This window comes from Podarcis filfolensis (assembly GCF_964270895.1).
Source record: "Podarcis filfolensis genome assembly, chromosome: 4".
Lineage (NCBI taxonomy): Eukaryota > Metazoa > Chordata > Lepidosauria > Squamata > Lacertidae > Podarcis > Podarcis filfolensis.
In genome coordinates, this window is record NC_139607.1 from 32,028,774 (window position 1) to 32,053,639 (window position 24,866).

A 24,866-nucleotide genomic window follows, 5' to 3' on the forward strand; every position below is an offset into this window, starting at 1 on the left:
TCTGTTGGAGGGCCTGCCGGTGACCCACAGCAGAGTTTTTCGAGCTAGTGGCAAGCTCTAAGTGTATATTTGGACAAATTTGATTTAGGAGAGGCTTCTGTGGGGAAAATATGTTTGAATTTGTGCCAGTTCTGTCTCTCCACAGCCGGCTAATGGGAGCAAAATGTGTACATTGTTCTAGCTCCTTCAGACTGCTGCTCCCTTGGTTCTATAAACCCATTCTCAGAGCCCCCTATCCTACCCTACCCTACCCTATAAAAAGCATTATTTGGAACAGTTATTTGCATGACCCGCAATGTAAGATACAGTGGTACCTCAGGTTAAGTACTTAATTCGTTCCAGAGGTCCGTACTTAACCTGAAACTGTTCTTAACCCGAAGCACCACTTTAGCTAATGGGGCCTCCTGCTGCTGCCGTGCCACCGGAGCACAATTTCTGTTCTCATCCTGAAGCAAAGTTCTTAACCTGAAGCACTATTTCTGGGTTAGCGGAGTCTGTAACCTGAAGCGTATGTAACCTGAAGTATATGTAACCTGGGGTACCACTGTAATAGCAGGACAGAATTCAGAACAGTAGCAATTAAGTGCTTATTTACTTAAGCTAAAACGGTTTGTTAATTCATTCAACTTGATCCAGTGATACAAAATTGAGGGGGGCTGCATGCCACCAGACCCCTCTGCCTGCGGAGTCCCTAGGTGCCACCCGCCACTGCCAGGTGCGCAATCATGCTCATGTTTTGGCTCCACACAAGCCGCTTCACCTTCACTTCAACACGGACATCAAAACTGCGGACATCTAGCCGCCTAACAGCTCTAGCTTCAGAATAAGGTTGCATAGAAGCCTAGGCCTAGGCAGTTGCTTGTGCTTGGGTTCTTCCTTGCAGACAACCACCATGACCCATGGGCGCTTGAAGATGGGGCCAGGAACACAGCCCTGCTCCCTAGTATATCCCTTCATTGTGAGTAATATGTGAAGGGTCTCGAACAAAGCAACATTCTGATCTCACCGAAGCCCCTCCACTCAGGCAAAAGTCACATTGAACACTATTGTATTTTGGTTCCGCTCATATAACTGCTTCACAGTCTACCTTGTCCAAATGAGTGTCTTTGAACTTGTTCTACTCTATAAATATCCCGTCTGCATTCTTCAAATTTCTGCTATTCATTAGAATTCGTTCTCATGTTCCCTGAACATTCAGCTGCTCATTTCACTTATTTCCACAGCCTAACGTCAGTGCTTAAGACTTTCCCTTCGCAGGGAGAACACCCCGTGGGCTGTAACTGTCTGAGTCAGACCTGAGTCGGTCTCCGAAGATGAACTAGTCAGTGCAGTTCCTGAAAAGGAATAATTTCCACACATATAATATTGAGCAGATTATAATAAAACCAATTGTTTAATTAAGGAACGCTCGTCTCTTGAAGATCATGGTTCTAGCAGCTTAGTAATGAGCTTCTTCTAAGAACATACTCCTTTTATTAAATTTCTAAATTCAAAGCGGTTTGGTGAAATGGCTAGGGTGGGCACAGGGAACCTGTGGTCTTCCAGATGTTGTTGGAATCTTAACACATCTGGAGGGCCACAGGTCTTTCGCAACTGGGTTAGAGTGATGAACTAGGAAGCCTAGTTTTGATCGCCATCCACTAGGTCAGTGTTTCCCAAACTTAGGTCTCCAGCTGTGTTGAAACTACAATTTCCATCACTCTCCTGACCATTGGTCCTGCTAGCTAGGGATGATGGGAGTTGTAGTCCAAAAACAGCTGGAAACCCAAGTTTAAGAAACGCTGCACCATAGGTGCCAACTCCTAGGGGCCGAGGGGTCTTTGGGACCCCCCAATAAAATATTTGAGGGGACCACCCCCCACCAAGTTGATGAGCATTGCCATTCAAATGGTGTGCATGCATTGCGTCATGTGATCAATTATGCAAGGTGGGGTTAATCTGCCCCCCATTATTTTATTCAAGTTGGCACCCCTGTACTGAGTTTAGCAGTGACTATCTCTTAGACTAACCTACCTCACAGGGTTGTTGTGAGATTAAAATGAGGATGGAGAGAAACACCTACATTATCTCAAGCTTCTTGAAGGAAAAATGGGGTACGAATTAGGTAATTAAATAAGTAAAATATAGAAACAAGCTTTAGTAAGTTTAGTTATTCATCTCTGTCCTCTTTACCTCCCTCATTTCTCTCATATATATATATATATATATATATATATATATATATATATATATGCCTGTGTTTATTTGAATGAAAACTGGCTGCAGGTGCAGTGGTGCAGTTCAGTGCTTCCACAGAACAAGGTTCTTAAAGAGCATCTCTCTTGCCCGTGTCTCTTCAGAGAACCCCTTTGGATCCAAGCACAAGAATTCCCAATGCTTTCTCTCTCAGTTTTGGAACCCTCTAATAACAGTTTGCAAATGGCTATACTTGCAGGCTACTTCACAGTTTGAGGTCCCCCTTCCCCCCACCTTGACACATGCTAGATTGTTAGGAAAGCTGATTTCCCCACAACGGTGCTTTCAAACAAATGCTCCCTCCCATATTAATATTTTGCTGGAAGCTGCCCAGAGTGGCTAGGGAAACCCAGCCAGATGGGAGGGGAATGAATGAAATAATAATAATAATAATAATAATAATAATAATAATAATAATAATTATTATTATTATTATTATTGCCTAAAGTTGGGTGTAGGTGATGCAGGTTCAGTATATGCCAACTGTATTTGCAAACGGGCCCTATATCCTGGGGCTACAGTGGTACCTCGGGTTAAGTACTTAATTCATTCCGGAGGATCGTTCTTAACCTGAAACTGTTCTTAACCTGAAGCACCACTTTAGCTAATGGGGCCTCCCACTGCTGCCGCGCCGCCGGAGCACGATTTCTGTTCTCATCCTGAAGCAAAGTTCTTAACCTGAAGCACTATTTCTGGGTTAGCGGAGTCTGTCACCTGAAGCGTCTGTAAGCTGAAGCGTATGTAACCCGAGGTACCACTGTATTTTATTAGGTTTTTTTTTCTTGTGGGTGTCTCCTCATATTCTTAATTTTTTTTAAAAAAAGTTTTAAAACAGAGCTGATTTTGTGCATGCTAAATTAAACCATTTCTAATTATTTCCTCACATAACTAACTTGAAATAAAGGCTACTGTTAACTATGGTTCTTTTTGTTATGTTTTTTTTGAACTTTGGCTCCTTCCCCACCCCCCATCCCCACCAAAAATATTCTTGGCGAGGTAAGGAAAGAGAGCTGTAAACTCAGCTCCCCAGCAACAGCACTTCAAAAATTGACTGGACTCCAGAACATCAGATCCTTAAACTGCAATTATGCACATAATATCTCTCTCTCCCCCGCCTCCCCAATTTCCTTGAGTGGTCTCTTATTTGCAAACCTACCAGGCAGGCGAAGTTGTACACAATATTTATATATTCAAATGGAATTTTCTGAGAGGTTGGAGAACTGGCAGTACAGTTTATGAAATTAAAACTGTGCCTGGCATCAGTGACTACTTTCATTGGTTGAGTATCAACAAGGGACATGTAATTACAGGCAGCAAACTTTGCTAGGAAAAAGATTAGATCTGTTTCTGACGGAGAAACTATATTTATTAGCATCCCAGCAGCACACTGTAACAATTGGATCCGCAGGATTCCACAAATGAATCGATAAAATCAAGGCAGGCCAGAAACAAGCATGGATTCGCATTACTGAAGGAAAACTGTTTTTCCTCACGCCACTGTAGTTTTCCTCTCTGTGAGGAACTATTATGGCTTCTCTGTACTCACCAGCCCTTGCAGAAAAATGAGGAATTTTTCATTAAAACATAACATTTGCTTCACAACAAACAAAGCCATCCGACCTGAGCTCTTGGGGACTGGTTTTTAAACTGGGTTGATTATTGGCCCATCATCTTGATTTGGTTTTTGTGAATGATGATTATGATTGGCTGTATGCTGGGTTTCACAGTGTGACCAGACTGTGGCTTACTGTTCAGCAGGGTACACGACAAAAGCATTCACACACAAGCAGGGTTATGATCGGTGCTTTTTTCCTAGAAAAACAGGTGCCGATGCTCACCATGAAGTTGTTACAATCAGTGCCACATTTTTCAACAACAGAAAGAGTTGCCAGTACTGTGTACCCTTGATTACCCTCTGAAAAAAAGCACTGGTTATGATGTTTTTAATTTGATGAGTCGGATCCAGACATCATCTTCTGTTGACAGGCCCCTTCCATTCGTAGAAGGCTTAGGATCCAGGGGTGGGATCCCACTGTGGAAGGGGGAATGTGACTTTTGCCAATTTCCCCCTCCTGCTGCAGACCACAGTTCTAAAAGGTAAAGGACGCCTGGACGGTTAAGTCCAGTCAAACTTGACTATGGGGTGTGGCGCTCATCTCGCTTCAGGCCAAGGGATCTGGCGTTTGTCCACAGACAGCTTTCCGGGTCATGACTAAACCGCTTCTGGCGCAATGGGACACCGTGATGGAAACCAGCGCGCACAGAAACACTGTTTATCTTCCCGCCGCAGTGGTACCTATTTATCTACTTGCACTGGCGTGCTTTCGAACTGCTAGGTTGGCAGGAGCTGGGACAGAGCAATGGCAGCTCACTCTGTCATGGGGATTCGAACCACCAACCTTCTGATCGGCAAGCCCAAGAGGCTCAGTGGTTTAGACCACAGCGTCACCCACAGTTCTACCTCCAACACCTCATAATACTCAACAGTGTGGGGAGATGCTCCTACTGGTGGGACTGAAGTCTGGATCCAACCCATAAAGCACATTTTGAATGTTCAAAACACTGAACTTGAATAATCTCAGTAATCCTAACAGCCTTTTAACTCAAGTCAGTATTACAATTTTTTATATTACAAACAGGAGACACGACGAGAAAGGGCTGCTTGCCTAAGTTCGTGCCTCCAAAGAGATTTGAACCAAAGACTTAGCTTTTAGGTTTCCCTCCCTATTGTATCTTCATTTTAATTTTTCTATTTCTGCATGCATTTATATTGGTTATACTTACTACTTTTATTGTACTTTATGTTTATATCTATATATACCCAAACCCAAGGATTTCTTGGATCATGGATTCCACCTTGTAGCACAACCCTAATGGTATTTACTCGTAAGCAGTTTCTACTGATTCCAGTGGGACCCATTTCCAAGTAAGTATACTTAGGAGTGTAGCTTTCAGTTCCTACGCTATGCCTGCTCCTGGAGATAAGCATGCGAACTTGTAAAGACAAAGAAGAAAGCAACATACTCTGCTAAAAATTAAATAATCCCTACACAAGCACCTAATGAATCCTCGATGCTTCACAGCAGCTTTTGCCAGTCTGGTGCCTTCCAGATGTTTTGGACTACAATTCCCATCAGCCCCAGCCAGCACGGCCAATAGTCAGGGGTGATGGGAGTTGTAGTCCAGCAGCACCTGTGGTCCAGTATAATGGCAAAGGCTGCATTACAGGTGACTGTCTTTACAACTTCACCCTTTCCTTCTGTAATAAATAACATGCGCTGCACGGTGTTTAGCTATGTTTTACTCAAAGAAGGTCTGTTAATATTTTTATTATGTGTTTTAACACCCTTCATCATAAGATCTCCAGGTGGTTCACAGAATAAAACACAGTATCGAAACAAGTAAGTAATTAAAACAAAACAGCAAAACAATGACAACACACCCACATCCCACAGACACATTTAAAAGGCTGCAGAATATTAATCAGCCAAAGGCCTAACCCAGGCATGTTCATTAATGTCAGTGGGTCTTTTAAGTAAAACTTTGTTGAATACCGCTCATTCTACCCAAGACTCAGCTTTTCTATACATGTTATGACACTGGCAATTTGCAGGAAGGTTTCACACTCTCTGCTGGATCTCTCTCTCTCTTTTTAAATGCATTTATTCATTGCGTTTAGACTATGTAAGCTTGCGGAACAATAAATATCTATTTAGAAGATAGACCATAATCTCCGGCTGCCAGTAAAGGCGCTGCTGATTAGGTGATGTACTTCTTCAGATTTTGGGCTTAGTAAATCCTTAAGCTCCACACACTTGTGTGTGTATGCACATGTGTTAAATTGGTTTGGTGTATGAAAAATCCTCAGCCAGAGGGAGGCCAATTCTGAAAAAGACAAAACTAGCAATAAGGGTGACGTTGAAACTTGGTAGAATGACAGTGTTGAGGCAGCCCAACTACCTACTGCCAGTATGGATCCTGGTTGTTGTTTAGTCGTTTAGTCGTGTCCGACTCTTCGTGACCCCATGGACCAGAGCACGCCAGGCACTCCTGTCTTCCACTGCTTCCCGCAGTTTGGTCAAACTCATGCTGGTAGCTTCGAGAACACCATCCAACCATCTCGTCCTCTGTTGTCCCTTACTCCTTGTGCCCTCCATCTTTCCCAACATCAGGGTCTTTTCCAGGGAGTCTTCTCTTCTCATGAGGTGGCCAAAATATTGGAGCCTCAGCTTCACGATCTGTCCTTCCAGTGAGTACTCAGGGCTGATTTCCTTCAGAATAGATAGGTTTGATCTTCTTGCAGTCCATGGGACTCTCAAGAGTCTCCTCCAGCACCATAATTCAAAAGCATCAATTCTTCGGTGATCAGCCTTCTTTATGGTCCAGCTCTCACTTCCATACGTCACTACTGGAAAAACCATAGCTTTAACTATATGGACCTTTGTCAGCAAGGTGATGTCTCTGCTTTTTAAGATGCTGTCTGGGTTTGTCATTGCTTTTCTTCCAAGAAGCAGGCGTCTTCTAATTTCGTGGCTGCTGTCACCATCTGCAGTGATCATGGAGCCCAAGAAAGTAAATCTCTCACTGCCTCCATTTCTTCCCCTTCTATTATATGAAATAGAGCTGGGCAATGTATCAATGCCTCGTCCAAAACCGGTTTCTAGTCTACATCACAATAACAGTTTCAGAATATATGACCTGGACAGATGTAATGAACAGTGTTCACAACTCCAGGGGTCAGTGAGATCGCTGTCTGCTGCCTTCCAAGTGGCAGGAAGGTGAGGAGAGAGAGATGCTCCCTCTGGCTGGCTGCGTTCTTACGAATCAATCCGATTGCATCTATGTAATTCTAGATACAACTGAAAGTTTTAATATTTATAACTGCTTGGCCAAATACGTAAATATATATTGCATTCCCTGCTCAGACCTGTAAGCTCCAGTGACTCTCGGAAGTGCTTATTAACCTGATTGAAGGGTCATCTCTCTCTTGAAAACATTAGAGACAAGGGCTAACAGTTTAATAGTTTCCTAAGCACTTGAGCTGTTGCCCTTCGAGTGTAATGCATGCAGCAGCCCTGTGACAAACTCTTTGATATCTTAAATGGGGGGTTCTTCTAAAAACCACGCTGCCCCTTGACTTGTGATAGGCCATGTGACCAAACATGACTGCTATAGGACGCAGCATAAGAGATTCTTTTGTTTCCTCGTGAAACAACATTCCTGGGTCTGTGATGTTCGCCAAAGCAAGTTGCGGCCACGTAAGCAGCATAATGGCTCTTTCCCGATATTCAGCTGCTGATCTAGTGTGCTCCCGTGGAAACCTTCTGACCTCGTGTTAAGAAAAAGAGGAGACTGAGAGGAGATATGATAGCCTTCTTCAAGGGGCTGTCACGTGGAAGAGGGAATAAGCTTGTTTTCTCCTGCTCTGGAGCACTGTTAAAAACTGAGATACAGAAGCTAGGAGCTAAATGAAACCTTTATCCCAGGTTATGGGCGCAACAACAGAATGTTTAGGCACCTTTTTTTAAAATAACAAGAATTCAAAGCTGAAAATGAATGAACTGCAGCTAAAACATTATGTTCATTTTTCACATGGTCTAGTCCTTCTCTTGCCCACCCTCCTAATAGTCTTAAGAGGGTCTCTTCTCCAGTCTTCAGAGAGTAGCTGGAAGTGAGGAGGCAGAAAAATCTCCTCCTTCCACTCTGCAGTTTTAATCTGAAATCTTAGGCGCTTTACTGCGCCCAGAGCTCAGAGACTGCTCACGCTGATGAAATTCCCTGTTGCAAAATGCGCCTAGAACAATGGGAGTTTCGAACGCTAGTCTGGAGCGTAAGACTACGACTAATAGCTTCAAGATACAAGAAAGGAGGAATATAAACAGAGGAATGCGTAAATTGAGAGATAAATATGGATGATTGTCAGTGAAGCCGAAGGAAGTCTAAAAAGAACCAAATTTGTGAAAACTTGGCAGAATTGTATATTTGTATTGGAAATTAATAAAAATTATTTATAAAAAAAAAAAGAAAGGGAATTCTGACAAAACATACAGAAAAATGTTCTGACAGTAAAAGCTGGTCAACAGTGGAACAGGCTGCCACGAGAGGTGGTGGACAACTCCTTCCTTGGAGGTTTTTCAGCAGAGGTTGGATGGCCATCTGTCATGGATGCTTTAGCGGAGATTCCTGCATTGCAGGGGGTTGGGCTAGATGACCCTTGGGTCCCTTCCAACTCTACAATTCTTTGAATCTGCAATTCTGTTTTCTTTGAGCTGTGGTCCTGATCTGCGAAAAAGAGAGCTGAACACGGCCACAGATATGCAGTGTCTGCATGCCTCCACGTAGCTCGATGGTGGGATTTCCTAATCCAGCTTCCAGGAGACCTCAGAGCCCCACAATCCGTACAAAGTAAATATTTTATCAACCAAAACAAACAGAAACCCTAGAGGCTTTGTCACAAGAAATGGGCATAAATCCATGAAAGCAAGGTGGAGTCGTTTTTAATGCTTGGACGAGACTCTCAGGCGTTGTTTATAGGGACTGTCAAGATTTCTCAATGCCTTAAGACCAGGTTAATGCCATGGGTGTGTGTGTTTTGTGCATGCTGCCTTGGCAGCACATGAAGACAACCTATGCACGCTAGCTTAGAAGCCCCATGCCACTCAATGAGACTTACTTCTGAATAGATATGCATAGTATTGCCCTGCAGAGCCAGTGTGGTGTAGTGGTTCAGAGCAGTGGACTTGTAATCTGGTGAACCGGGTTCGCGTCTCCGCTCCTCCACATACAACTGCTGGGTGACCTTGGGCCAGTCACACTTCTCTGAAGTTTCTCAGCCTCACTCACCTCACAGAGCGTTTGTTGCAGGGGAGGAAGGGAAAAGGAGATTGTTAGCTGCTTTGAGACTCCTTAGGGTAGTGATAAAGCGGGATATCAAATCCAAACTCCTCCTCCTCTGCATGTCAGGATGGTCTAAATCCAGGATGGGGAATCTCTGGCTCTTTAATGGGCTGAGTGCTGTTGCGCTCAGGTCTTGCTTTCCGGCTTCTTGTGAGCATCTGGCTAGCTACTATGGCAGGCATAGGCAAACTCCAGCCCTCCAGGTGTTTGGGACTACAATTCCCATCATCCCTGACCACTGGTCCTGTTAGCTAGGGATGATGGGAATTGTAGTCCCAAACATCTGGAGGGCCGGAGTTTGCCTATGCTTGTACTGTGGGAACAGGGGGCTGGACCAGGTGGGTCATTGGCATGATCCAGCAAGCTCTTACGTTTGGGGCTGATGGGAGTTAGAACATCAAGCTTGCTGGAACAAGTAGTTCTTGCTCTGTAACACTGGCAAGAATGGAGAAGGCAAGAACGAAAGAATCGCCTGCTAGATGGAGCCAATGGCCTATCCAGTCCAACTTCCTGTTCTCAAAGGAAGGCAGGATTCAAGCACAAGAACATACTTTCCCCTCCTGTGGTTTCCAGCAACTGACAAGCAGCATTTATTTTAAGGCACTGAATGAAATTAAACATTCTTTTCATTAAAAAGCGTTTCTACACCACTTAATACAGTGGTACCTCGGGTTAAGAACTCCGTTCTTAACCTGAAACTGTTCTTAACCTGAAGCACCACTTTAGCTAATGGGGCCTTCCGCTGCTGCCACGCAATTTCTGTTCTCATCCTGAAGCAAATTTCGTAACCTGAGGTAATATTTCTGGGTTAGCAGAGTCTGTAACCTGAAGCGTATGTAACCTGAAGCGTATGTAACCCGAGGTACCACTGTATGTCAAAAATCTCCAAGCAGCGCACAGTTTAAAAAGAACAGCAATATAACATTTTTTTAAAAAACACTACCAAAAACCAGTTAAAGAGCAATATAAAATATATGTAAACTTACCAGCTCTAAAAATCCTCTTACAACTTGTCTCTGCTTCAAGTTGGTCTCCCCATCCAGATTAGCGGTTTCAATGTGGCACAGACCGTCGGGGTCACTCGAAGAAAGCAGCAAGATATCAGCAGGGATGATTTCATTACAACGCAGCTGGATGAAATCTCCGACTTTCACTTCTTTCCAGTATCTGGTGGTGTATTTCCTTTCAATCCTGGCCAAGAAATGTTTACAAGAAATGCATTGAAATGTTTTCTAAGTACAGCCTAGCTGGCAAAAGCTCCTGAGAGACTACAACTTGTTACATGGGCAAACTTCCATCTGTGTTGCGTTGTGCATGTGGCAGTGAAGCCTCTCACACCAATTGGTTCACAGACACACCAATACCCAAGGAACGAAGCACATCGAAAATGTTCGAACTCCAACTTCTGTGAGGAGGGTTGCTTGTCAGTTTGGGATTAAAACTGTTATGTCTGCTACAGAAGGTAATGGACCAAGTGATGCGTATTGAAAACTTTTGTTATATGTGTTTTTTTTAAAATGAGAATTTATATTAATAATTTTTTTAAAAAAAAATCACACAGGCACTATGGAAGTAAGAAATGGGGGAAAGGTAGCTAAAGAGCTAGAATGTTGGGACAGGTCTCAGAGAGAAAGAACCTAAAGCACAGAATGCCCACAGGCAGAGTAGCTGCATGAAAGGTGGAGCAAAGCAGGAAAAGAGACTATGTAAGGAACACGTTTGAAAAATGTAAACGTGGGAACCCAAGCCGCATACAGACACCAACTCTAGACCTTGGGAGGCCTCCTGTGCTTTTGGAGAGTTGCACAGAAGCAAGAACTCTGCCAGTTGAGGCATCCAGCAATTCGAAAGCACGTCAAAGTGCAAGTAGATAAATAGGTACCGCTCCAGCGGGAAGGTAAACGGCGTTTCCATGCGCTGCTCTGGTTCGCGAGAAGAGGCTTAGTCATGCTGGCCACATGACCCGGAAGCTGTACGCCGGCTCCCTTGGCCAGTAAAGCAAGATGAGCGCCGCAACCCCAGAGTCGGTCACGACTGGACCTAATGGTCAGGGGTCCCTTTACCTTTTTACATTGATACTTCAGCTTTGTGACACGGAATCCTAAACGGCCACGAGGGACAAAAGGCAGAGGAAAGGATTTGAACACTGAAGCGCAAACCCTGTTCCGAACTAACCTAGCCAGTTCTTTGGCTTCAGGTTTCTAATTCTACTTTACCTGACCACCACATTTTTTTACTTTATGGCTGCTGCTCAGGAAGCTCCTTGGATAAGACATTTTAAGGCTTTAACCTCTCTTTCAACATGAACCCTGAGATCTGTCACTTGGGTAAGTCCAAGTCCATCCATTAGCCAGTTGCACACACACCATGCCCCTTGAGGGTGTGCTATACTTTGTTTAGACTGCATTCACCCCGAAAGCTCCAGAACTAAAATCCAGCTCCTTCTGCACTCTGAGACAGGTGTACCAAACATGGGCTGAAGGCAAATGAGGAAGCGTTGGCAGGAAGCACATGCCATTAGGTTTGTACCAGCTGCCTCGTTTCTGAAACGTCTGTAAGCTCAATTGTACTGGGTCAGTTCAACTACAGAGAGCTCAGAAAAGCAAATTTCCAAAGAAATATACAGCATGGGGAATGCACAGCACAATGTGATCGTGCTGTTGCAAGTCAGTGGAGCGGGTTTCAGGAGTGAGACACCAGTTTCCTGACTCTCCCATCTATAGTTTTATGAACTTAAAGAAAAAAGAAAAAGCTATCCATAATTTACTTGGCCACTACGCTGACTTACAACACAGCTGACACTCAGGAAGAATCTTGGAAGCCTACTGATAAAGCAGTTAAGTTGGAGGTGTGGAGTTGAGACTTTATGTCCCAGTACAAAAAAATATCTAAGGCAAAGCACCATGACAGGCACAGCATGAAGAGGAAGAGGCATGTTTCCTGAACTGATTTATATGCATATATTTCAGCGAAAGCACACAGGAGAGAAAGATTAATAGAGGAGATGCGAGGAACCAAGGAACATATTTCAGCCTAGCGCTTTGGCATGTTTCTAAATAAGAAGCAGCTGCCAAACACACATTCCAGTTCTGAGCATATCCTGTGGTTCTGCAGAGGTGTAGAAAAGGCATGGAATGTAAGTACTAGGCACAGCATTCAGGGTCCTGAGAAGCTCAGCATTCCTTTTCAAATAGCACGATTCTAGATTCTAGCCCGTATGGCTGCAGAGACAGACTTGAAAGAATCTAAACAATGCCTAGCTAATCCCAGCAACTGGAGGATTCCAGATGGTTGTGGGGTGGAGTTTCAGTGCTCCACAGAGATACTTAGCAAAGGTCCCGGCTCCAACACTATTTGCATAGTAACGTCTACAAGTAGCATAACTGAACATTTGCTGGCACAGAATTGATTTACGTGGGAGCAGAATTTTCAATTGTTTTCTTTTAAGCACAAAAAAGACACATATAGAAAGGAAGGCATTAATGCAAGGCACTAATGGGGAACCTGTGCACCTTCTAGGATGATACCTGGTTTTCAACACTGTGAGATACCACCAGCTAAACACTGTGATACCAATACATCACAATGTCTAGATGGAGCTACATTGAGGCATTGATTGGTTTCACGGTTTTCCCTGCATTGCAATTTTTGCCAGTGCCTACTCTTTCGATTCACTGCCCCTTGCATGAGGAGTTGGCAGAATTAACAGGGACTATAAAAATCAAGAAAAGCATTGGTTGGCTTCACGGTTTTTCCCACATTGTGATTTTTGCATTGCACAACCACACACCATGATTTGTGATATATTGCCAGGTCAAAAATTATGAAAGCAACATCACGATAGGGACTTCAAACCAGTTTCGGACAATACATGGCCCAGCCCTAGTGCCTTCCAGAGGTTGTTGGCTTCCAGTTTCCATCAACCCTGGTCAGGGATGATGCGAGTCACAATTTTCAAGCCCTGTTGTAGAAGCTAGCTCTATTGTAGCTTCAAATATCTAACAAAGGAAGCTAAGAAAGGCTGAAAGACCTCACTTAACTTTTGCTCCTCCAAGACCTAAGAGAGAGAGAGAGAGCAGCCCAAAGCAAACAATAGCAGAGGACAGTGAGTCCCAGATTCCCCCCCCCCCAATCTTTCCACCATTGTTGAGAACAGCCACAACTCAGTCAACAGAGGTGAATCTCTCTAGTATCAAATTACTGTTCCCCATCTGAGTTATGATAGAGTCTAGTTGTGGAAGCACAACTCCTGGCCTGCGGCATGGTCCAGGACAGATAAGGATCAGGGAAATTCAGAGCGACATGGCAATAAAAACAACAACATACATTTCCACCCAAATAACAAGCAAAGTGATGTGGTAACATCCTTAGGAAATACCTAAGAGAGTAGGATTTTCCTAAGAAGATATAAAAAAGTTCCAGTATAAAATAGCTCCTGATTCCTCTGGTTATGAATCATTATTCCTTATAAGGACAAAATGTGAATAACTCTGTGGACGCGAAACGTAGTCGAGGTAGCCAAAAATATACCGTTATAATGTGCTGCAGCATAAATCACAAAGCCAGAGTCACTGTGGGCATTCTGCTAAAAATGCAGACACAGATCTAGTATGGGAAAATGATATTCTTAGGTCTTTTATGTTCTCGCCACATCTGCTCTGCAATCCATTCACTGCCTCTGTGCAGCTTTTGCACATTCTGTGCTTTTTTTAAAAAAATAAAGAGTGTTAAAAGAACCACCACATGCCACTTCCTTTCTCCCAACTTTGCCTACCCAGGGTACACCTGGGTTAAAACAAGGAGCACAATTTGCCCTTGGGAACTGTAAGACTACATTTGCCTACAGTTCGCCTGTATAGGAGTTTGAGAGCTCCCCTTATTGGCCAACCTGGCAACCTTGCTGTACCTTCTTCTTCTTCTTTGGCGATCACTTGTAGCTGAGTAAGATTGTCTTCCATAAACACAGTTTTAAAAGTGAGTCCATAAGTGATTGTGGAGGCCAATTCTGGATCCACATGTCCTTCCACAGTGGAGACATACGTTTCCAGGCAGGAGTTGATCAAGCGTGCCTTCCTCTTAGCACGTTTCTCCGTTTCATCCTGAGTTTGAGCGTCTTCAAAGCCCATGACACCTTTGGTAAAGACTGTTCTCCAACTGGAGTGCTCGCAGACCTGTGTTTCCCAGTTGTTGGTGTTTAAACTACATTTTTAAAGATTTGCCTTGAGAGAGTCTTTGAACCTCTTTTGTTGACCACCAGGCTCACCACAGGACTTCACTGACCATACCTTTCAGAGTTACAGCTCCGTGACATCCTTCACTGAAGGATGGGGAAGAGGATGTGCAGGAAAGTGCAGCCTTGAATGCCCATTGCCAGAAACTGAAAGGAAAGCTATAAAAGTGGAATGGGGCATCAGAAAGAAAGAGAAAGCAGGGGTAGTTAAGTAAAACGTTGATCTGGCGTAGCTTAGCCAGGCTGACTACAATGCAATGGATAGAGAAGTTTTTCTCCCTTTCTTCTTCTGATACTAGAACTGAGGGTCACACAACAAAGCTGAATAGCACAGTATGCAGACAAGACAACAAGAAGTGCTTATTCCCATAATGGCGCAGGGGTAGGACACCTCTGGGCCCTCCAGGGGCTGTCAGACTACGATTCCCATCAGCCCACCCAGGATGTACAACCATCAGGGATGATGGGAGTTGGAGTCCAGCAACTTCTGGAGGGCTGCCGGTTCCCCATCGCTGACACGGCACACAGATAAACCTTGGAACCTGTTCCCACAGGGTTTGGCGATGTCCACCAACTCACGGCAGCTCTGAAAGCAGGTTAGAGAAGTTCATGGAGGAGAAGCCTGCCAACAGTTACATGTCATAATGGCTGCATCCTCCCTCCAGGATCAGTGCCAGCGCGCCTCTGAACCAGTGTTAGAAACTTGGATATATGAGCTAGGCACCAAATGGCTCCTTAAACCAAGGTTACAGTCACCAAAGTCGCCTTCTGGGGGCAAGACGGCTCTAAAGTCTTATTTTTCAAACGATGGACTGGCTGTGATTGATTCTCACTTTAACATCTGGCTAACCTGGAGCTGGGTTAAGAACTCTGACAACTTAAAAGAAAAAAAGGCACTTGATCCAGGGACAGTCCCTACATAAATATTGGGAAATGCCTAATTCTTTTTCTTAATGGCGACTGCTCCTGGTTCTGGTTTAGGCTGCACAGAAAAAGCATTTCAGTTCCCGAAATTCATTCTGATTGTGTGGATAAAATACAGAATTCTGCAGGATGGGGTATTAGTGTGAAAACTATCAAGGTCCAAGGATCCCCAGACATGCACCTTCAGATGGTGGAGATGTCAGGCACCATCCTGGCACCCATGCATCTTTACTTTACTTGGTCGCAAGTGATTGACAGCTACGTGCTAAATGCGTCTGGCACTGGCTACTTTCGAACAGTGCTCTGAACTTCAGTTGCAGGGGAACAGGAGTGGGAAAGGGCTGTTGTGTTCATGTTGTGTGTGAGCTTCCCTTTGGCATCTGGTTGGCATCTGGTGGGAAATGGGCTGCTGAGCTAGCTGGGCCTTTGGTAGGATGCAGCAGAGTTCTTATGTTCTTACACTGTAGCTCTCAGTTTCCTCCCAGATTCAGGACACACCTGGCCTTGCATCCCAGCTATTGGTTCTCATTCTTGGATGCAAGAGCCAATGGGAGGAGAGAGGCACAGCGTAGTGGGCGATTTCAGAAGCAGATGCTGACAGCACCACTTAGCAAAGAGCTGTGTGCACCATATAAAATATTGTATTCATTAGATTTATATACCCGGTACAGTGGTACCTCGGGTTACATACGCTTCAGGTTACAGACTCTGCTAATCCAGAAATAGTGCCTCGGGTTAAGAACTTTGCTTCAGGATGAGAACAGAAATCGTGCTCTGGCAGCACGGCAGCAAGGGGAGGCCCCATTAGCTAAAGTGGTGCTTCAGGTTAAGAACAGTTTCAGGTTAAGAACGGACCTCCGGAACGAATTAAGTATGTAACCAGAGGTACCACTGTACTGCCCTTCATCATAGGATTTCAGGGCGGTTCACAGAATAAAATACAGGATAAAAACAAGCAAATAAGTAAAACAAAACAGCAAAACAATAATATTTTCCGCTATTCTCAGGTTAAATTAGTATGTTTGCAAATCGTGGGCCATTAAAATTTTTTTTTGCAGTAGCAGTGGCATTAAAAGGACAGCTGCAAGAGGAAATGTGGAGCACACTTTGCCAAATAAGGAAAGAAGAATACTGCACAACTGGATCCAGAGCAGGGCTGAAGATAACTAGCAAAAGTGCTCCTTGGGCTTTGATCATAAACCTGATTATCTCTTTTTTGGAGCTTCCCAGAGACATCTGGCTGGGCACCGTAGCAAACAAAACACTGGACTAGATAAACTGGCCCAGCAGGGCTCGTTTCATGTTTCGTATGAATGAAACATGGAATGAAACAGCTTTTGAAGTAAATGGCTTGTGAAGATATACTGTCCCACACCTGATGGTAGTCACATGTAGAGCGCATGGGCGCATGTGCACCATCCCTTGCGCACCGGGTAATTTGTGTGAAGGGAAGTCGTTGTGAAACAGACCGCCGCACAATCAATTCCGCATTGGAGGGAGTCTATTTCCACAGTCGTAACTCCACTGAGAACCAATGTGGCTCAAGAGATAGGCACCACCTGGACATACAGGGATCGTGTGGAGGCTCAGTTTGCATCAACTCTGTCTCTGCAAATCAGTAGATAGACAGGAACTCCAAGGATGTGGCACATAGGTCCACATACTGTCCATGCACTTGATGGCAGCTATGTACATTGGTTCATGTTCGTTGCTAGAGCTGTGGCCTCTACTGAATAAATACATGGTTGGGCTTCCTCAAAGTCATTTCACCCTAAGAAGTTCTTGAACTGCAGAGTGTAAATCTCTAAAATAAATAAAATTCAGAGAACAAAGAAAAGGAGGCAATTCAGAAGCAATGAGTGTGCTATTCCCAGGCATTTAAAGATTTTTATTTTATTTTTAAATAAGAAGAGTGAGACATCACATTTTAAGGGCAAGAAAGAAGAACTTGTCCAATCTGCTCTTTGGGTGCCATTTCTTTTTTTTTTTAAAGCACAGTTAGCACATTTTAATACCCTTTTCACAACACCCTACACTAAAAGCACTGAACGAAAGGGCATTTTTTTGGCCAAGGATGGAACGGTCTCCAAATTATGCCAATCAATTTTCACGAGTGTATGTATTGCGATACCAATTCCTGTACCCCGGAATGTTGCCAATACTCAGGGCACTTCCAGAGTGCCACTATTTTCGGGTGGGATTCAATCACAGACCGGGAAATTCAGATTGCACAATTAGCACTGATTTGGAGCTCTTGCACAACAATCCACTTCCCCCAAACAACAGACTTTCTGCAATAAGGAAAGTGACAGGAAAATGCCCTGGAATGGGTGGAATAGCATTTGCTTTGATGCAGTGCCACAAACAAACAAACAAACCAACCTGAATGGATGCTCATTAAACAGCAGGGGAAAATGAGGATGAAGGCTAAATAAACAGGTTACCTGGGAGCAACCTGAGGGCGGGGAATCTGGATGACTGCAGCAGTGCTATCCTACGACCCACATAAAAACTGCATTAGTGTGAATGCAACATCTATGACAGACGCTGCCTTGAGCAGTCCATTGTTTTAAATATTACATGCTGAGCAATATTCCACACATAGCACTACGCTTCCGCCGAACTGACTTTTTAAATTCCTGCATGTTTGGTAGCTGTCACAATCAGGCACTGCTTGCAGCAGGAAGTACCCGGGGATGCCTTCACACAAGTGAAAATAGTACCGGAATCTAAAGACTCATTAAACCGACCACATGCCAAAACAAGAGGAAGGCTCAGCTATCTACTCACAGCTTCTTTGGACATTGCAGAGTAGCGATGACGGTGACACATACACAAACGTTTATACTAATCAGGAAAAGTCACAGCAACCATTGGTATACACACACACACACACACACACACACTCATTGCAAACATACTTTGGCTTGGTTTGGACTCAGGAATAAACAGCTGCTTCTTATTGGGTGCACAGAGCTTACATGTCTCCCTTCCCACATCTCTTCCGGTTTAGCTGAGAGTAGTTCAGAAGCTTGAGACAAACCACAGCTTAACATGATGTCTGAACGTGGGCAAACTGTGGTTAGTCTTCGCTATGCTTAGCTGAAGTAAGCCGGCTTCAAACCACAGGTTAGGAAGTCAGCTTGTTTCAATGGAACATAGTTCAAAGCAGAGGTGGGGAGAACATTGCCCTCCAGATGTTGCTAGACTACAACTCCCATCATCCATGGCAATTGGCTATGGTGGCTAAGGAGGATGGGAGTTGGGAGCGCAGCAACATCTGAAAGGCCACAGGCTACCCACCCAGCCAATATTGTTGGTACGTCAATTCCCATCAGTCCTGGCCAGCATGGCCTATATGGCCAAGCATGATGGGAGTTGTGGTCCAATTCCATCTGGAGAGCACCGTGTTGGCTAACTTTGCTTTGAAGTGTGTTCTTTGTATGCTACAATTCTTTTCTCTTCAGTCACCCTGAACGCTGTTAAATGAACCCGCAATCATAAAAGCAAGGGACAATAGAGACAGAAAGAGAAGTTCTAGACATTAATTTCTGCCCTGGCTGACTGAGCTAATTGATTCTATTGTGAGGCTGTCTTGACTGGCCTTCATCACTCATTTGGAAGTGAAGATGTGCACATTCTTCAGAATTCAAGAGCTGACTAGGATTTCGCTTTTAGCACTCCTAAAGTACTTCTCTGCAGTGTTCGGGTACTATAAAAGATGAGAGCCTGATTTTAGTTTACGGTGGGCTTTGGTTTTAGGCTTTGTAAATCTCAAGGTTTAAACAAGAGAGAGAGAGGGAGGGAGGGAGGGAGAGAGGGAGAGGGAGAAATCTGACTATCCAAAGAGCTTAGCAACATATAGGAAGAACCACTCTCTTGTTATCACAGAACTCCATTGAATATAATGCGCCAGCACATTATTCAGCAGGTCCTCAGTGGCACGTAGAAGACTCTGACACCCTTCAAAATCAAAGTGCAAGTAGGTTCCTGAACCCCACCCAACCACTGCCTGTTTGATATCTTTTGAAGCAGCACTGGCCTTCCTTTCAAAAGAGGCAAAATGCTTTGTTCTTTCACCCAAGGGAGGTAAATACCAGCACTGGTGGCCTTCAGAAATTAAAACTGCAGCCAGAAAAACAACCTCTGAAGAATTTAACGGTGTAATAAATAAAAATCAACAAAGGCTTTGCTTGAAACACTCCATATCTTAAACTCAACTCATATAAATATTGTTATTTATTTAAATTTGTATACCGCCCTATACCCAGAGGTCTCAGGGCAGTTCACAGGAAAGGGGTAAGAGAAAATCATTAGACTTAAATCCTAGGCACATTTATTAGGAAGTAAGTTCCACGCGAATAAATGGGGCTTACTCTTAATAAAATATCAGTACTGGGGCATTAAATGAACTGTATCCTACAGTTCCCTACAATTAAGTTGAAATCAGCTTGGGAGCAAATAGTAATGATGATGACGATAATGCAAAGAAAAAGAACACAACTTATATTTTCACTTGCACATTAAGCCACACTTTCAGGGTCACTTTTTTAAAAATCCAAAATTTTCAAACGGACACATAGACACGATTCTGTAACCCCATCGCTATTCCAGAATAAAACGTTCACTCTATTATTTCAAGAGGTAGGATTACTGAAAGTAAAGGTAATTATTTACACTGGTAAAGGTGTGTGTGGGTGTGATCTCCCTCTATTAATGTTATTCCTTTATCCTGTTTGATGCTGGCGATGAGTAATCTCCCCCTTGATTTAATCTGGTTAGCTCAGAAATAAGCCAAGCTATTTCTCCACCCAAACCAGGAAACGGATTGGCTTATTTCCAAGCCAAAATGAATTTAGACTGAGCCCATTAAACCCCTTCCTTCCCACAAACTCAGCAGTCCCCCAAACCCCTCTCACCTTGATGGCAAATGGCGGCTAGCGGGAGAGAGGTGTCTTTCCCTGCTGGTGCCAGGAAATGCAATTTCTCCAGGAGCTACTGCAATGTTTGCAAAGCCCTTTGGAAAACTTCATTTCACTAGGCACAAATTAGATGTGAGACTTCCTTCCGTTGCTTCCCGTCCCCTTGCCTCCGCCATCAAAGCAACAGCAGCAATAAGATAAATGGGGTGATTGGGTAGGGGCATGGCACAGAGTTTGAGAGAGTTTGGGATCTGGTTAGGGACAGGGCGGGAAGAGTGTTTATTGAATATATACCCCACCTTTCTTCAGAGGAGCTCAAGTCAGCACACATGGTTTTCCCTCACTTCATCCTCATAAAAACCCTGCGAGGTAGGTTAGGCTGAGAGGAAGTGAGTGGCCCAAAATCCACAGTGACCTTCACGGCTGAGTGGGGGTTTGAACCCTGGCCTCCCAGGTCAATACTCTTAACAACTCCAGCACAGGATCTGTCCATTCTTTACCAACCTGGATTAAAATCTGAGGGGAGGGTCATGTGTGTTAGAGGAACTGGTCATGGAGAAAGCTCCTTCATGAGCTTAAATCACCCCATGGATGAAATAAGACAATGGGTGCTAGGTAAGCTAAGCCAGTTGCTATGGCAATGGCCCAGTGCTGACTATATATATGATTATGGCATGTCAGCTCAATAGGTTCAAGGTCTTGTGCTGTGTCAGTCTTGAGAAGAGTCGGACTCTGCTACATCTTAAATTGCTGGAGCAACAGAAATACTTTCTACTTGTCTGTATCTATAACTGCAACGCCTACAAGCTAGCTGTATATATCAACATCCGGAACTGTATTACTGAAGCCTTATCCTCTGCAACAGTAAACTCTGTGTGGTGACTGGAACTGGGGACAACTTCCGCTGCGGGGGTAACTCACCTCAGATTCCCAACCATGTCCACAGCCACAAAATCCATTTTTTTTTAAAAAACCAATGTGGCACACTATCCAATCCATCCAAACTTGCGCCAATACAAAGACTTTCAGGCGCTTCATTACCTTTAAAGAACAAAACAAAGATCACTCCCCATTGTCGCCTTCTAACTCGAGATCAGCTATTAATAAATAAAATAAACACTAGTCCCAATAGAGTTCTATGGGTGCCCCATTGTTGACTTCCCCTCATTGTGAAAACCGTCCATGGGACTTTTCTTTGATCTCCAGTGTTCTGAAACACGTCTTTAAATAGCAAAGGTCGGTGTGGCCGATATTCCTGAACTCTTACACTGCTTCCCCCGACTGGACTCCTGTAAACCAACAAATTCATCCCAGTAATGCCTGATAGGGCTCCTAGAAGTGGCCATGACATGCTCATTACATTTCCTGGCTACCATATACTAAAATAGTTCTCGACTCCAGGCCTGTGGGAAAAGCTGGGGGGAAACAGGGCTGTGGCTTTTCAGGAGGAATGTGTAGAGGAAGTTATAGCTTCAGAAATTTACATCATGTCAAGTGTATTTCTCTATTCCAACACAAACTGCAACGTGCTCTGAATGCATGATTCATCGGAGAAGGCTGAATCGGTTTTCTAATCAGATAAAAGACTTGCCAAGGGAAAAAAAAAGTTTATTAAAAAGCAGGATGACTATATAAGACTAAAGTTACTGCATCCATTTCTTGTATCAGTATTAAAATGAGAGTGTTTTTAAAGAAATCCTTTTTTTCATTGTTCAGAAATACCTGGGTATTAACCACAGGGAAAGAAGATAAGCAATTTGGTGTTAATTTACATTTAACCTATCAAGCGAACAAGGTGTGTGTAGGAATAATAAGGCTTAAACGCGCTATTAAATGGCTTTCTGAGTCTCTGAAAGTGCTAATTTTCCTTTTGTAAAGCCAGCTGACTTCAATTTGATCTGAGAATTCACACCTAAGAAACCTGAGTGACTCAGTTGTTGTTTTTTTTAGATTTATAAAGGAAAGAATTTGCTGTCTTTTTGCTTCGGGTGTGGGGAGCGGGAGGTACAATTTACAAAACTAACTACCTTGTCTTGGATGAAATAACACAATTGTTCGCTTTTACAAAATGCTAGATGCCTGGAATTATTTTCTTAACGCTTTTTTCCCATTTGTCAGCCAAGGGACTCATTGTACAGCCCTTGAAAAAAAACTATTGGAACAGTGGAGAGAGAGAATCGGGATGGGATAAAGCATCTGAAAAGAAAACATCTTTCACCCAGAGCAACTTGCAACATTTTATATTGCTTAACATATGAAGATCATCTTGGCATTATCCTTGAACATGAAAAAAATTAAGAAGTAAAAGGTAGAGACTTTTACTGAAACACAACTACTGATTTTCTCCCTGCTTCCAGGCTCAGTGCCAGACAGTAAACAACTTCTTTTGGCGTTTTAGGAAATGTCACCTAGTCAGTTACAGATATTAGCCATTATAGATGCTCTCTAACAAAAGAATAACCTTTGGGAAATTCAGATGATCTGAGGCATCCTCAAGCTTTATTGAGCCTTCCTGGTCATGAGCACCCTTTTTTAACAAACAAGAGACAAGTCTGTGGGCTAGGGCTGGGCGATATATGGTCCAAAACTGGTTATCCATGATATCCATATCATGGTATCGGTTTCATAATTTTTGACCTGGCAAATCACAAATCATAATATACAGTGGACGCTTGGGTTGTGAACGTGATGCGTGCGGGATGCACGTTCATAACCTGCAGCGTTCGCAACCCGCATCTGCGCACGTGTGGGTTGCGGTTCGGCGCTTCTGCGCATGTGCAAAGCATGATTTAGCACTTCCTCGCATGCGCGACCGCCGAAACCTGGAAGTAACCTGTTCAGGTACTTCCGGGTTTCGGGGGTCCGCAACCTGAAAAAACGCAACCTGAAGCATCTGTAACCCAGGGTATGACATGTGTGTGTGTGTGTTTTATGCAAAAATCACAGTGTGTGTGTGGGGGGGGGGGAATGTAGCGCAGCCAACACTTCTCTTGATTCCTGCAGCCCCTCTTAACTCTGCCAGCTCAGCAATCCCCTGCCTCATGCAGAGGGGCAGCAAATCACAAGAGCATGCGCCAGCAAAAATCACCATGCGGGAAAAACCATGAAGCCAGCCAATGCCTCTCTATAGCTTATTTCAGACATTGTAATATATTAGTATACAGTCGTACCTTGGAAGTTGAACGGAATCCGTTCCAGAAGTCCGTTAGACTTCCAAAATGTTTGGAAACCAAGGTGCAGCTTCTGATTGGCTGCAGGAAGCTTCTGCAGCCAATCGGAAGGCGCAGAAGCCCCATTGGACGTTCAGCTTCCAAAAACAGTTCACAAACCGAAACAGTCACTTCTGGGTTTGTGGCGTTTGGAAGCCAAAACGTTCGAGAACTAAGCTGTTCGAAAACCAAGGCACGACTGTATTGTGATGTTTAGCTGGCGATATATCACAATGTTGAAAACCAGATGTTGCCCAGCCCTACTATGGGCTGTGAGTATTTAAATGTATTTAAGTCACTCACGGCTATTTTCAGAAGCTGTGATGTAGGATTACATAAACCAAGAGAAGAAATACTTTTAAAAAGTGCTTTTCAGTCCACCCAAAAATGCTAAGAAAGAAAGAAGGGGCCGAAACATTTATTCCAGACTGGTGAATCTGCAATATTTTGTTCCAAGCTTTAAATATACAGTAACCGTGACATATAAAAGTGTGTTGTAATTTCTCTCTTCCAGATTTAACTGCTGTCAGAGGGTTATGGCGCCTGTCCTTAACTTTATAGATCACTGCTTGTCCCAATACCACAAGAATACTAATGTGAAGGCAACATAAATAGCCTGCAGCTACACACTGCTATCAAGAGCAGCTGAAAGTCTAAAGTTGTTTTTTTCCACACTGTTTTTGTGTGTGGGGGGGGAGTGGAGTGGAAGGAGAAGACGAAGGCTTGTTATAAGGCAGAACTACACATTACTTCAGCAACTATGCACCCCCAAATGCACATTGGGTGATGCAATATTAATATTTATTTACTTGTTATTTTTCATATCCTGCCGTTCCCCCCAATCAGGGGCACTGGGAGACAAACAACAAGAACTAGTCACAGAAGCCATTTTGTGCTGGCACCCACGGCCCTTTTATCAATGTATGAGAACTGGCACCTCAATTTTTTTACTCATAAAGCACTAAGTCCGTAAATAAAAACCAAACAACTAGACTCTGACAAGTATCAGTATCAAGGTTAGCTGCTGCAGCATCCTTCAGATGTAGCTGGATTATAAATCCTATAATCCCCAGGTTATTGCTTAACTCTGTTTCTCTTACAACACAGTTCTAGCCTGTATTAAAATCTGATATTCTTCAAAGTGGGGCTGTTGGGCAAGGGATGGGGCTTTCAGACAGAAACTTTGAAAGTTATCTCACCCATGACAGTCCATACTTGCGGGTGAAAACGGATTTTGCAAATCAGGTTGGCTATATGAGCGCTAATTTTGCTCTTAGGCACCAATCCTTCCCCCCTCAAACAAACAGACAGACAGACAGACAGACAGACAGACAGACAGACAAACAAACAAACCCCACAACCCTCACCCCAAATAGTTGAGCAGTTACTGTGTTGGTTCTCATTGCTATCAGGGACAATTCATGCACAGGTCCATTGAAGCGAGTTTTT

The 24,866-nt window shown here is 43.8% G+C and overlaps 1 protein-coding gene across 4 annotated transcripts in view; it reads right to left on the reverse strand.

The window, feature by feature from the left end:
* The window catches only part of LOC310761157 (phospholipid-transporting ATPase VA-like), a 99,772-nt gene that overhangs the window by 16,210 nt on the left and 58,696 nt on the right, over positions 1–24,866 (reverse strand). For all 4 annotated transcript variants that reach the window (XM_083610858.1, XM_083610857.1, XM_083610855.1 and 1 more), the window contains one exon: positions 10,119–10,323. In XM_083610858.1, the coding sequence (XP_083466984.1) occupies positions 10,119–10,323 (205 nt within the window). The remainder of the gene's footprint in view (positions 1–10,118; positions 10,324–24,866) is intronic.